At 52.4% G+C, this 14,348-nt stretch overlaps 1 protein-coding gene and 1 non-coding gene across 2 annotated transcripts; one reads left to right on the forward strand and one right to left on the reverse strand.

The window, feature by feature from the left end:
• The first annotated feature begins 2,332 nt into the window (after positions 1-2,332).
• TUBB4A (tubulin beta 4A class IVa) lies at positions 2,333-7,790 on the forward strand. The gene is made up of 4 exons (XM_069589368.1): positions 2,333-2,724; positions 3,244-3,352; positions 3,462-3,572; positions 6,137-7,790. Exons 1-4 carry the CDS (start codon positions 2,668-2,670, stop codon positions 7,192-7,194), a joined length of 1,335 nt encoding a protein of 444 aa, XP_069445469.1. The 5' UTR covers positions 2,333-2,667; the 3' UTR covers positions 7,195-7,790.
• Positions 7,791-13,208: 5,418 nt separating this feature from the next.
• TRNAV-CAC (transfer RNA valine (anticodon CAC)) lies at positions 13,209-13,281 on the reverse strand. Its single transcript has one exon. It is a non-coding gene; the product is annotated as a tRNA-Val (tRNA).
• Between the last annotated feature and the right edge of the window lie 1,067 nt (positions 13,282-14,348).

Raw genomic sequence — 14,348 nt, forward strand, 5'->3', positions numbered from 1 at the left:
CACCGGGTTTATGAATTCTTGAGAGATATTAACATGGATTGATAGACTTTGTATATCAATCCGGGAACCATGTCCCAGGGATCAATTGTAACGTCTGATAATCTCGAAAGTCTCAGTCAGGTTTCTCGACTTTGGTTATTGCTGTTAGTTTTCAGGGCCAGATAATTCTTTGCTGCAGGGGCCATTTCAGTGCACTGTAGGCCAGTGAGCAGCCTCCACAGACTCCACCCACCGGGTGCCAATCACAACCCCAGGTTGTAGTGGAGGGGGAGTCAGTCCCAGCTGAGAATTTCTGGGTTAGGGGATTCTGTGGAGCTCCCTCAAGAGACCGTGCTCCATAATTATCTGACCTACTGAAGTCCCAGGATGCTACACATATTTAAATAACAGAAGAAGTAATTCACTGATCCTGGGGTGGGGGCGGGGGTCACCTTATTTGTATGATCTGATCCATCAGGAATTTATTTTGATGTCTTCTTGTTGTGTTAGTCACTCAGTCATGACCGACTCTTTGCGACCCCATGTACCGTAGCCTGCCAGGCTCCTCTGCTCCTTTGAAAATTCCTTGCCTGGAATTTTCCAGGCAAGAATACTGGAATGGTTTGTCCTTTCCTTCTCCAGGGGATCTTCCCTAACCAGAGATCAAACCCCTGCAGTGCTCTGGTGTCTAGTGTGAACCTAAAGGTCCAACTCAATTTTGTTTTTTTTTCTCAAATAATTAACACAGGATTTCTTAGCCTTGAACAGCAGTCCCCAACCTTTTTGGCACCAGGGACTGGTTTCGTAGAAGACAATTTTTCCATGGAGGGCGGGTCGGGGGAAGGTCTGGGGACGATTCAAGCACCTTACATTTCTTGTGCACTTAATTTCTATTACTATTACATCAGCTCCACCTAAGATCATCAGGCATTAGACCCTGGGGGTTGGGGACTGATCCCTGGCCTTGAGCCCTATTGATATTTGGACCAGATAATTTTTATAGAAGAGGGCGACTGTCCTGCCTGTGCACCCTAGAATGCTCAGCAACACCGACTTACCAGGTGCCAGTAGCACACCCACATACACACACATGCACACACACATGCGCACACACGCACGCAAACCATTGAGGCATAACTAAAAACGTCCCAGGACATTGCCAAGTGTCCCTGCCCTGTGGAGAACCACAAAATCGGAAGCCACTGGTGAGAACTGTGAGGTCCCAGCCCTTCCAAGGGCCTGGCCAAACCCACCCCTACCCCGAAGTAGCCAGAAGCCACAGAGGATGTGGAGGCTTCCTGGGATGTCAGAGCGGGAGGCTGCCAGCAGAAGCCGACCCCAACAGGGGCAGCACAGGCAGTCTAGCCCAGTGTCACAATAATAATTGCAATACCAATAGCTACAACTTACTGTTCACTCTCCCGGGGGACCCTGGGGCGGGCTTTCGGGCCCTCCCAACTGCCTAGAGGGCAGGCATTCTTGATGGCTCCATCTTGCAAGAAATTCAGCAGGGGGAGGCCAAGTGACCTGTCTGTGCAAGGTCATGTACTAATTACAAATGCAAAGGCAGGGCGATGACTTGTAATAAATTGTAACAGTGGAACAGGATGGCGCCGAGCTGGGGGGAGCAAGGCAGCCCCCCACCTCGGAGGGGCCCTCTATTCCCCTGCAATCTGTAATCCAGCTATGTCTTTTTTTTTTTTAACTTTTTAAATTTTTGATAGAAAATGAAGTCGCTCAGTCGTGTCCAACTCTTTGCGACCCCATGGACTGTAGCCTACCAGGTTCCACCATCCATGGGATTTTCCAGGCAAGAATACTGGAGTGGGTTGCCATTTCCTTCTCCACAGCTATGTCTTTATCACTGATGTTCGACTCCAGGCAACGCTAAGGATGACCCCACCTGCGACACTCAGAGCCCAACAGAGGTGTCCGGGAGGAGTGCACAGTACCCCCCCACACCCCGCACCCCAACACACACACCCACCTCCGTCGGCTTCCAGAAGCATCCGCAGTCGAACATGGAAGGCAAATCGTGGTTTTACTTACTACGCAGCTTCAATATAAGTCCAGCAGGAACCGACCGCCTCCCACCTCCCCAAACAGACGGCTCCTCTGGAGCGGCCAGTTCGGCCCCTACCATGAGCCCTCGTGGTTAAGGTGAGCGTTTCGGAATGGGAAGGGAGGCTTGAGCCGGAGAAACTGAGGCAGCGTCGTTCGCGGCGGGGGCGGGAGCGGGGAGAGGCTGAATCTCCCCGCTGCATGTTTACCGGGCTCTCTCCCTCCCTCTCGGCCACCCCACCCGCCTCCCCACCCAATCCCGGCAAATCCCAGGTTGCCAGGCCGGGCTGGCGGCGGGAGGGGTGGGACGGAGGAAGAGGGTACTGAGGGCGCCCGAGAGGCCTCGCCCCCACTGCCCGGAGTTGGGGGTAAAAGGGGGTCCAGCGCATCCCAATTCCCGAGAGGTCTCTAGGAGGCAGGGGAGGGATAGCCTTCCCTCCCTGCACCCTCCGTCCCGGGGCGGGACCAGGGGGCGGAGCGGGCCGGTGACCGGGCCGTGACGCGAGCCCCGCCTGCTCATATAGAGGCGCCCCGGGGGCGCAGGAGCCGTGCTTCGCCGCCGCCTTCGCCGCCGCAGTTCGCAGCATCAGCACCAGCGCCGCCGCGTCCAGCATCAGCGCCACAGCCATGCGGGAGATTGTGCACCTGCAGGCCGGCCAGTGCGGCAACCAGATCGGAGCCAAGGTGTGCGGGGGGACCGGGCCCTGGGAGGATGCTGAGCGCGGTCCACTGAGCCCCGCAGCGCTCCTCCACTGTGCGGGGGCCAGGTCCCCCAGGAAGCCAGCACCCCAGGGACGGTGGGGGAGGGGCGCGAAGGGCAGGGCCAAGCTGGGAAACAAAGAACTGATGGGGGTGGGGCCCGGCCTTCTGTCCGCTCGCCACAGCTGGCTTCACAGCTGGCCCGCTGGCCCCTCCACAGGCACAAAGAGACCCCGCCCTTGCCCACGGCAGCAGCCAGGGAGAGCTGCCCCCACTGGCCGTCTTGGCTGGGGTGTTGAATCTGCTTCACCCCGCCCCCACCTCTCCCTACTTGCTGCCTCATCCTCGCCTGCCCACCCTGCGACCCGGTCCCCCACTCACCTTGCTGGGGGACAGGTGGCAGCCAGGGAGGTGATTGGGGATCCTGAGCTCAGAAGACGGAGGTGGGGGAAGGCCTGGCCATTGACTCCCCCTTCTTGGTCCTTTCCACCTCCCCCTCTCTAGTTTTGGGAGGTGATCAGTGATGAGCATGGCATTGATCCCACGGGCACATACCACGGGGACAGTGACCTCCAGCTGGAGAGAATCAACGTGTACTACAATGAGGCCACTGGTAAGGGGGCAGAGGCACCTGGCCAGAGTGGGGGTGGAGAGGGCCTGGGAGGGGACTGGGTGCTGGTTTCTGGAGTTGACGAAGCTGCTGTCCATCTGCTTCCCTGCAGGAGGAAATTACGTGCCCAGAGCTGTCCTGGTGGACCTTGAGCCAGGCACCATGGACTCTGTCCGCTCTGGGCCCTTCGGCCAGATCTTTCGTCCTGACAATTTTGTGTTTGGTGAGTCACCATGAGGCACAGGCAGGGAAGCACCCCCCTCCCCCCAGTTCTTTCACTTCCACATGCTTGGTGAAAATTCTCCACCTAGCATCTAGACTGAGGCACTCAGAGCCAAAGCGGATACACAGGCCACTGTGGGAATCCAGGGGAGGCCTCTGACACAACAGGCGAAGTGCAGGGTAGAGAAGGCTTCCCAGAGGAGGTGGCATTTTAATTTAACCGATGGACCTGAGCCAGGCTGCAGCGTTCAGATCCCAGCTCTGCCACTTCATGCAGTCGACAAATACTTATTAAGCACCTACTACATACCCCAGGCCCTACTGTACCCACCCTGGGAATATAGCCAAGAACAAAACAAACAAAGCTCTGTCCACCCCTGCAGCTGACATCCTGCTGGAGGGAGCTGGAAAGATAAATAAATGGGAAGAGAAGGAAAAAAAAGTCAAACTCAATCACTGATTGGATCCACTGGCTGATTTTGGACAGGCCCTACAATCTTCCTTTGCCTCAGTCTCTTGATCTTTAGAACAGGGTTAATACAGATACTTACTTTTCAAGACTGTGAGGCTTAAAGCCACTAATAAGGAACTCAGAACAATGCCTAGCACAGAGGAAAAAATACATAAGCATTTTGTTTTGTTGTAGGTTTTGTTATCAGTATCATTCTTAATGATGTCTTCAGCCTAAAAGATAAGGGGGACTTGGGCTGACCAAAGGGCAGTGAAAAGAGGAAAGGTGTGTAAGACAGGGAACAGCATAGGCGAAGACAGTGGACACATTTGCAGCCCTCAAGTTCAAGGGCATGCACACACTGAACAACCTTCTAGGAAAGCTTTCCTCATACTTCTCAGTCAAGCTTCCCAGGGACTTCCCAAGTGGCGCTAGGGGTAAAGAACCCATCTGCCAGTGCAGGAGACATGAGAGACCTGGGTTCAATCCCTGGGTCAAAAAGATCCCCTGAAAGAGGGCATGGCAACCCACTCCAGTATTCTTGCCTGGAGAATCCTATGGACAGAGGAGCCCGGCAGGCTACAGTCCATAGGGTTGCAAAGAGTCAGACACGACTGAGGCAATTTAGCACATGCACTAGGTCAAGCTAAATACACACGCCCACATGACTTCAGAGCCCGGGTTCTCCCTCCCCCAGCACCTCTCCTCCTCAGTACACAGTAGTTTAATCTGGAGCCTCGGGATTGACAGGACAAGCTGTGTGACCTTGGACAAGTGACTTCCCCTCTCTGATTTGAGAAAGATTCAGGAAGATAAAGATGATTCTGTGTGGGTAGGGCTCACAATAAGTCCTCAGGAAATGGCTATGGGGAGACTCCATGAGATTGGCCAAAGGCTGTGAGGGATTCTTGGGTGAGCAAGGGTGGCTCCAGTCGGGCCAAAAGATTCTGTGGCCTCTGAGAGATAAGGTAGGGGGAGATGGTGGTAAAAGTGTGGACGCAGGAGCCAGACCACCACTTCAGACCCTTTTCTTTTGGAGGAGGTGACTTTGGACAGAGACCTGAAGAGAGTTTCAGTCATGGGAATACCTGAGAGAGAGAGCATTCCAGGCAGCGGCAACAGCGGCAGCACGTGCAGTGGCCCTGGGGCAGGAACAGTGAGGAGGCCCATGTGACTGAAGCAGGGAGGAGGGGAGGACAGGGAGGGGATGGCGCAGGTTGTGTAGGACCTTGTGCGTTGCTGGGGAGACTGGTTTTTATCCCAGGGAGATGGGAGCAGGGAGAAGGGCAGCGGGCAGAGGAGGGGTGGCACCTGACGTGGGTTTTCACAGGCGCCCTCTAGTGGCTTCAGGGAGAACAGATTGTGGAGAGGCTGTAAGCTGCTGCTGGGGGAACCAGTCAGTGCAGAAGGCACCGTTCTGATCCGGATGGGTGATAAGGGGGCCGGACCAGGTTGGAAGCAGAGAAGGGGGCAAGAAGAAATAGTAGCGGTTCACAGAAATAACAGCTGATAGTCTAATCCTAAACCTTGTCCTCTGGAGCTTGCATTCCCCTGCAAGAGTACAGAAATAAGCATAATTAATAATTAAAAAACGAGTTTATCAGCGCTCTGGAGAAAAATCAAGTATGGAGGAGGAACTAGAAACGGGGAGGATTTGCAGTTGTGTAGATTGGTCAGGCAGAGCCTCTAAGTCCTAAAGGAGGGAGAGGGGGAGGAGCCATGTATGTATCTGCGGGAACAGCACTCCAGGCAGAGTACAGCCATGCCAAGGCCCTTGGCAGGACCAGGCTCGGTGTGCTGGAGGAGCAGCCAGGAAGCCTGTGTGTCTAGAGCGGAATGAGCGAGGGGGAGAGAGGGAGGAGGGAAGGATATTAGTGGGGGGCAGTGGACCACAGAGGTCATACAGGACCTTGTGGGATTAATTCTTTCCAAAAAAATGTCCTTCTAGCTGCTGGGTGAAGGGAAGCAAGGATGGAACCCCAAAGAACAATTCATAATGAATAGTAATAATAATAATTTTCTTATTATGATTTAACTACTGGATGACTGTGGGTGGGGTGGAGCGTGGGATTTCCCCGTATCAGCCTGGGTGTCCCCTCCTTTTCCTTCTTCAGGCCAGTCTGGAGCCGGCAACAACTGGGCCAAAGGCCACTACACAGAGGGCGCTGAACTGGTGGACGCCGTCCTGGACGTGGTTCGGAAGGAGGCTGAGAGCTGTGACTGTCTGCAGGGCTTCCAGCTGACCCACTCGCTGGGTGGGGGTACAGGGTCTGGAATGGGGACCCTCCTCATCAGCAAGATCCGCGAAGAGTTCCCCGACCGCATCATGAACACCTTCAGCGTGGTGCCCTCACCCAAGGTGTCGGACACGGTGGTGGAGCCCTACAACGCCACCCTGTCCGTGCACCAGCTGGTGGAGAACACGGACGAGACCTACTGCATCGACAATGAAGCGCTGTATGACATCTGCTTCCGCACCCTGAAACTGACCACCCCCACCTACGGGGACCTCAACCACCTGGTGTCGGCCACCATGAGCGGGGTCACCACCTGCCTGCGCTTCCCGGGCCAGCTCAACGCCGACCTGCGCAAGCTGGCTGTGAACATGGTGCCCTTCCCACGCCTGCACTTCTTCATGCCTGGCTTCGCCCCACTGACCAGCCGGGGCAGCCAGCAGTACAGGGCACTGACCGTCCCTGAGCTGACCCAGCAGATGTTCGATGCCAAGAACATGATGGCCGCGTGCGACCCACGCCACGGCCGCTACCTGACCGTGGCCGCCGTCTTCCGGGGCCGCATGTCCATGAAGGAGGTGGATGAGCAGATGCTGAGCGTGCAGAGCAAGAACAGCAGCTACTTCGTGGAGTGGATCCCCAACAACGTGAAGACGGCCGTGTGTGACATCCCACCCCGCGGGCTGAAGATGGCTGCCACCTTCATTGGCAACAGCACGGCCATCCAGGAGCTGTTCAAGCGCATCTCGGAGCAGTTCACTGCCATGTTCCGGCGCAAGGCCTTCCTGCACTGGTACACGGGCGAGGGCATGGACGAGATGGAGTTCACTGAGGCCGAGAGCAACATGAATGACCTGGTGTCCGAGTACCAGCAGTACCAGGACGCCACGGCCGAGGAGGGCGAGTTTGAGGAGGAGGCTGAGGAGGAGGTAGCTTAGGGCGCCTCTATCACTTCACCTCTGCACCCTACTAGGAGGCTAACCTTTGACCGCGGAGAATCCCCGCTTCACCTCCCAGCCTGACTCACCTCTGACCCTACAACCTTGCACCTCTTCCCCTGGCCAACTGTTGACCTTGAGCCCCACTTTATTCCTGCCCTTGAGCTCTCCCACGTTGAGCACCCCCCCACCATGAGCCCTGCTTTACCTCCAACCCCACAAGTCCCACCTTTAATTCCGTGATCCCTCCTTCACCCCTGACCTCTCTATCTTTGACCTTCCCTTAAGCCCCTCCAGCCCCCTTTACACCCACAGACCTATAAACCCTGATTTATTTGCCCCCTCCCTCTGAGCCTCTCCTCTCTTCTCCCATGTGCCTCACCTTTTATCCCACAAGCCCCACCCACCCTCTAATCCCTGCTTCTCTCTGGATCCCCTGAGCCTCACTTCTCTAAACTGACTCCCCTCAGCTCCTGCCAACCTTGAGTTTTCAAGGGTGCTGCTGGGGAGAAAGAAGCCCTGGAGCATGTGGACAAGAGAGGCTGTTCCCTGACCTTCCCCACTGCCTCACTCTCAATAAATTAATTGTCCTGCCATGTTTCTGCCAAGTGTATTTCTCATCGCCCCTCCTCTCCCTGTGGGATGGAGTCGGAAGCTGAAGGGACTTTTAATCTGGGGGTGGACAGTGATTTCAGAGTCAGACCAGGTTATGCTACCAACTCACTCTCCAGTGTTGAGCAGGATGCTTGCCCACTCTGAGCCTTGATTGCTTCACCTATAAAATGGGCTCATGTTTTCCCCCCATGCCATACCTCAAGGATTTTTGTAAGGACTCAGGGCACAGTACCTGGTACTGGGTGGGTGCTTAGTGATGGAGATGCCACCACTCTCTGGGGCATCTTGCAAGTATGGAACATTGAAGGGGGAACCTCTAGAAAAGGGTGCTGGGGAGATGGCAGCCATGGGTAGTGCCTCAGGGGCAGTCCTGCCAGGGTAATAGTCACAACACTGAAGCACTTTGATGGGCCTGATACATACATGTCTTATAACCCTCACACCAACCCTGTAAGATCTGAGCTTTTAGAAAATTCCCTGGTTCTGGATGCAGTTTCTACCAATGAACCTAAGCAGGCTTCCCTGGTAGCTCAGCTGGTAAAAAAATCTGCCTGCTATGCAGGAGACCCCGCTTCAATTCCTGGGTCAGGAAGATCCTCTGGAGGAGGGCATGGCAACCTACTCCAGTATTCTTGCCTGGAAACTCCTCGTGGACAAAAACAGCCTGGTGGGCTACAGTCCACGGGGTTGCAAAGAATCAGACATGACTAAGCGACTAAGCACAGATAGCATAATGAACCTAATCATCTCTGGGTGATCCAGAGGTTAGGACTCCTTGCTTTCACTGCACAGGGCACAGGTTCAATCCCTGGCTGGGGAACTAAAATCCCACAAGCTGCATGGCATGGCAAAAAAAAAAAAAAAAAGATCTGAGCTTTTAGACAGTGTATCAGTTAGCTTTTGCTGCATACAAACTAACCCCCCCCCCAAAAATTTAGGGGCTTAAAGCAACAGCAATTTTTTATTTTGTTCCCAAATCTACAGTTTGGGCAGGGCTTGGAAAGGTAGCTTATTGGTGCTCCCTGTGGCATCAGCTACAGAATCTTCTTTGAGGCTGAGAGGTCTCCTTTCAAGGTGACTGACTCACTCACCTAGCCACCAAATGGATTCCTGGGGGCTCAGGAGGGTGTCTGGACCTCTCCATGATCTGCCCGGGCTGGGTTCCTCCAACAGCAAACATCCCATTGCATTTTTCTAACAGCTTTAGAGGTCGTTTGCTGTCCTGAGGACTCTAATTGAAGTGTTCACAAAGGCCTGTCCAGATTCCAGAGGGTAGGTTGCAGACTCCAACTTTTGAGGGTTGAGTAGCAAGATTCTAGAAGAGCATGTGAAACAGAAGCTACAACTATGACCATCTTTAGAAAGTACAATTTGCAGCACAGTTGCTTGCCCACGATCCCTTGGTTATGAAGCAGGGACCTGGGATTCAAACTGATAGTTTAGGTCAAGAACTTTGATTGCACTTTATCAGCCAGTGTTCAGTGTGGGAGACTCTAGGCATATTAAGCAGAAAGGGATTGGATACTCAGCAGGAGGGCCCTGCTGAGCCCCCAGGCATCCACTTGGCAGCTGTATGAGTCATTTAGAGTGAGGATTTAGGGGCTTACAGCATCTCTGGAGGGGCTGAGGGAGACAGTTGTAAGCCAGTGCTGCTTAAATTTGATGGGCAGCAGAGTCACCAGAGGACTTCCCAGGTGGCACTAGTGGTAAAGAACCTGCAGGAGACACAAAAGAAGTGGGTTCAATGCCTGGGTCCGGAAGATTCTCTGGAGGAGGGCAATGGCAACTCACTCCAGTATTCTTGCCTGGAATTCCATGGACAGAGGAGCCTGGCCAGCTACAGTCCACAAGATCGCATAGAGTCGGACGTGACTGAGTGACTCAGCACAGTATAGCACAGAGTCACCAGGAAAGTTTTGCATGAACACAGCTTCCTGTGTTCCACCTTATAATCTCTGATTCAGTAAGGGGCAGGGGGAAGGGGAAAAGCTGCATTTTTAACAAGCTCCCAAGTGATGCTGATATTGCTGCCTATGAGGCCCTCTTCGGTGTAGCCCTAGAATAGGTTGGAACACCACCCTGGGAGCTGCTTCCTCTGCAGACTGGAGAATCAGAGGGCTGCCGCCGGAAATAACTGAGTTAAAAAAACATCACCCTAACACCCACAAAGCCCCAGAGACAGGTCCACTAGGACCCTGAACAAAATTAATTAAAATGAACTTAAAACTATTTTAAAATAATTAAACACACACACACTGTTCTGTCTCACTTCTACATTCCAGATCTCTCAGGAGCATTGCTCGTGGGTAGAACCTAATCAGCATCCAGAGCCAGAGCTGCAAAGAACTCTGGGCAATGTAGTTTTTCCCCCTACTTCTGGTACACAGGAAGGCAAACCAGGAGGGAGAGAGACTGAAAGAAAGCGAGGGATGCTGAAACCCAACCAACTTTTCCCACCCAGCTCTTCCACCAGACCACCAGCTCCAGACGGGGCCCCAGCCCCGTCCCTGGGTCCCACTACAGCCAGGAGGAAGACAGCCTGGGAAGTCCAGCCTGCAGCCACCCCCATCTCAGCAGGCTCAGCACATCACTGGATGGTGGAGCAGAAAGATGAACTAGGCAGCAAGCTTGGCTGTCTTTATTATCCTAAATATAACATGGCCACAGAAAAACTCCTTATTGTTGTTGTCTAGGCACCAAGTCATGTCCAACTCTTTGCAACCTCATGGACTGTAGCCCACCAGGCTCCAACGTCCATAGCATTTCCCAGGCAAGAATACTGGAGTGGGTTGTTGTGCCCTCCTCCAGGGGATCTTCCCGACCCATGGATCAAACTCACATCTCCCAAGTCTCCCGCACTGCAGGTGGATTCGTTACCACTGAGCCACCGGGGAAGCTCTTGTAAAGCAATTATTTTCCAATTAAAAATAAATTTTTTAAAAGTAAAAGATTAAAAAAAGAAGTTAGCCTTGATTCATTGTTTTCTAGACCCAAAACATTCTTCAGCTCTTTTGCTGAATCCAGTTGTCTCTGTCTCCAAAATGCGTCCTGAATTTGACCCCTCCTCTCCTCCCCAACCCACTCCAGTATTCTTGCCTGAAGAATCCCATGGATGGAGGAGCCTGGCAGGCTCCACGAGATCACAAAGAGTCAGACACGACTGAGCAAGTTTACTCCTCCCATCTACACTCTGGTCTAAGCCGCCATTGTTGCTCACCCAGTCAATCCCCTTCATCACTTCCCTTGGCTTGCTGCTGCCTGCCACCCCACCCCCACCCCCACCCCCACCCCACCTCCTCCCCCTCCCCCAGTGTGCAACCTCCTCCCACAGCAGTCAGAGCAGCCTTTGTATGCAAATAATAACCCTCCCACCCACAACTCCCGTCTTACTCAGACTGAAACCCAGTCTTCTCACCTTGGCCTTTACTCTGATGATGACAACTTCATCACCTTCCCCCTCCTGAAGCTGAAACTACAGTGGCCTTTCTGTGCTCAGCTCAGTGCAGCTTCAGCGCCTTTTCACGAGCAGTTCCTGTTCCTTCTTCCCTCAGGTGTGCACATGGCTGGCTCCTCCTTCTCCACAGGTTTCAGGTCAAAGGACACCTCCTCAGAACAGCCTTGCCCTGGCGACTCTAAATTATACCTAGTCGCTTTCCCTCCATTTTCTCCTATCAGGTGTTTCCCTGATAGCACCTATCACTAACGCAAATTATCTTGTCTATTTCTAGTTTCTTTTGTCTGTCCCCCTTCCCTCCCCACTGAAAGGTAAGCTTCAAGGAACCTTGTCTGCCTTGCTCACCACATGTGTAGACCAGTTTATGCAACTCAGACATTCAGTAATTATTTGCTGAATGAAGGAGCAAGAGAATCAATGAGACTTCACAACACAGCGTGAGGTGTATTCTTTTCCTCCTTTAAAAAAAAATTAAATAAAGATGTGCGGGGCTTCCCTGGTGGCTTAATGGTAAAGAATCTGCTTGCCAATGCAGGAGACATGGGTTCGATCCCTGGTCCGAGACGATCCCACATCCCACAGAGCACCTAAGCCCAAAAGCCACAACTACTGAGCCTGTGCTCTAGAGCCCAGGAGCCACAACTACGGCAACTAGACAGTAGCTCCTGCTTGCCGCAGCAACAAAGACCCAGCACAGCGAAAAATAAAGATGTATGAAGTGTATTCCCTTATTTATTGGCTGCACCATGTGGCTTGTGGGATCTTGGTCCCCGACCAGGGTTTGCACCCCTGCCCTCCACAGTGAAAGCACAGAGCTCTAACCACTGGAATGCCAGAGAATTCCCATGTTTTCTCACTTTCAAAGGAAGGAGACAGGGATGTCCCTGATGGTCCAGTCACTGGGACTCTGATTGTACTGCAGGAGTGAGGTTCCGTCCCTGGGCCTGAACTTCACCGCCTGGGCAGAAATTTAATCCCTGATCAGGAAACTAAAATCCCACTAACGACGTGGTGACCAAAAAAAAAAATTTTTTTTTAATTTTTAAAATATTTATTTGGTTGTGTTGAATCTTAGTTGAGGCACGTGGGATTTTTACTGCGGTGCATAGACTCTCTAATGTAGCTCTCAGGCTCAGTAGTTGTGGTGTGGGGACTTAGTTGCTCTGAGGCAGGTGGGATCTTGGTTCCAGACCAAGGATCAAACCTTCATCCCCTGCATTGCAAAATGGATTCCTAACCACTGGACCACCAGGGAAGTCCCTAAATTTTTTTTTTTAATTTTAAAGATTAAGCAAGAAAACAAAGACACAGGGAAGGTGGAAGGTGGCTTCTAAGATGACCCTCAATAATGCCTGTCTCCCTGTTCACGCCCTTGTGTTCTCCCCTCCCATTGAGCACAGGCTGGACCTGGAAATTTCTTCTGCTCAACAGGATATGACAAAGACGATGGGATGCTCCTTCTGAAACTGGCTTACGAAAGCCTGTGATTTCTGCCTTGATGAGTTCTCTATTGCCTTTTCAGCTTGCTTGTTGTGGGGAAGCAAGAAGCAGGTTGGGAAGGTCCCCATGGCAAAAAAAAAAAACCTGAGTGTAACCTCTGGTCGACAGCCAAGCAAGGAACTGGGGTGCTCCGTCCACAATAAACTGACTCCTACCAACAGCCACCGTGAGCTTGGAGGCAGATCCTTTTTTGTTCTGAGGCATCAGAAGGGACCACAGCCCAACTGACACCTTATTACAGCATAGAGAGCCCACAGTACAGGACCCAACTCAGCTGTGTCCAGAGCCCTGGCCCCCGTAGAAATTTTCAGATAAATGTGTGCTTTTTAAATATTTGTTATTTATTTGGCTGTGTCAGGTCAGGATCTTTGTAGCACATTCACTGTGGCACGTGGGATCTTCAGCAGTGGCATGGGAATGCTTAGTTGCAGTATTCAGGATCTAGTTCCCCGACCAGGGATTGAACCCAGGCCCCCTGCATTGTGAGTGCAAAGTCTTAGCCACTGGACCACCAGGGAAGTCCGTAAATGTGTGTTCTTTTAAGCCACAAACTATAGGGTGATAGATTACATAGCCAGACAAAACTAATACAGAGAGGTCAAATGACCGGCCTAAGGTATAAATGATGTTAAAGACCTAAGTCAGGTCTTGAACCCAAGTATCTCTGACTCCAAAATTATTCTCTTAATCAATTTCCTGACCCGTCTCCCCTAATCATGGACAGAACATACCAAAAGCTTGATTCAGGCGTGACTTTGTACTAAATATATCGCGTGAAATCTCTCACTGAACCGTCGTGGGATCTCTGAAACAAGCACCATGTTCATTTATGATACAAATGCATAATCAGGGGAATTCTCTGGTGGTTCAGAGGTTAAATGCCATGCTTCCACTGCACAGGGCACGGGTTCAGTCCCTGGTGGGGAGCTAAGATAACGCATGCTGCACAGCGCAGCCAAGAAAAGATGCAGAAACAAGGACAGATGGGGTCCCACTTTCGCAAAGGGGCGTGAGCTCCTCTCTCATTCCCACCCCATGGGTCTGCCATTGGACTGCACTGGACTGAATTCCAGAAATGAAGAAAGATCTGAAATATCTCTGCAAAGGCTATGCCTTAGTTCATTCCTACCGTTAACAGAACACCATGGACTGGGTGGCTTATCAATAACAAACATTTCTTTCTCGCAGTTCTGGAAACTGGAAGTCCAAGATCAAGGTGCCGGAAGTTATGATGAGAGCCTGCCTCCTGGTTCAGTGATGGCAGTCTTCTTGCCATGTCCTGACATGATGGCAGGGGTGACGGATCTCTCTAGCATCTCCTTTATGAGTTTGGTGGTGGTGGTGGTGTTCAGCCGCTAAGTTGTTTCTGATTCTTTGCAACCCCATGAACTGCAGCGCACCAGGCTTCTCTGTCTTTCACTATCTCCCAGAGTTTGGGCAAACTCATGTCCATCGAGTCAGTGATGCTATCCAACTCATCCTCTGTTGCCCCCTTCTCCTCCTGCCCTCAACGTTTCCCTGCATCAGGGTCTTTTCCAGCAAGTCGGCTTTTCACATCTGGTGGCCAAAGTATTGGAGCTTTCAG

The sequence above is a fragment of the Ovis canadensis genome, chromosome 5 (assembly GCF_042477335.2).
Source record: "Ovis canadensis isolate MfBH-ARS-UI-01 breed Bighorn chromosome 5, ARS-UI_OviCan_v2, whole genome shotgun sequence".
NCBI lineage: Eukaryota > Metazoa > Chordata > Mammalia > Artiodactyla > Bovidae > Ovis > Ovis canadensis.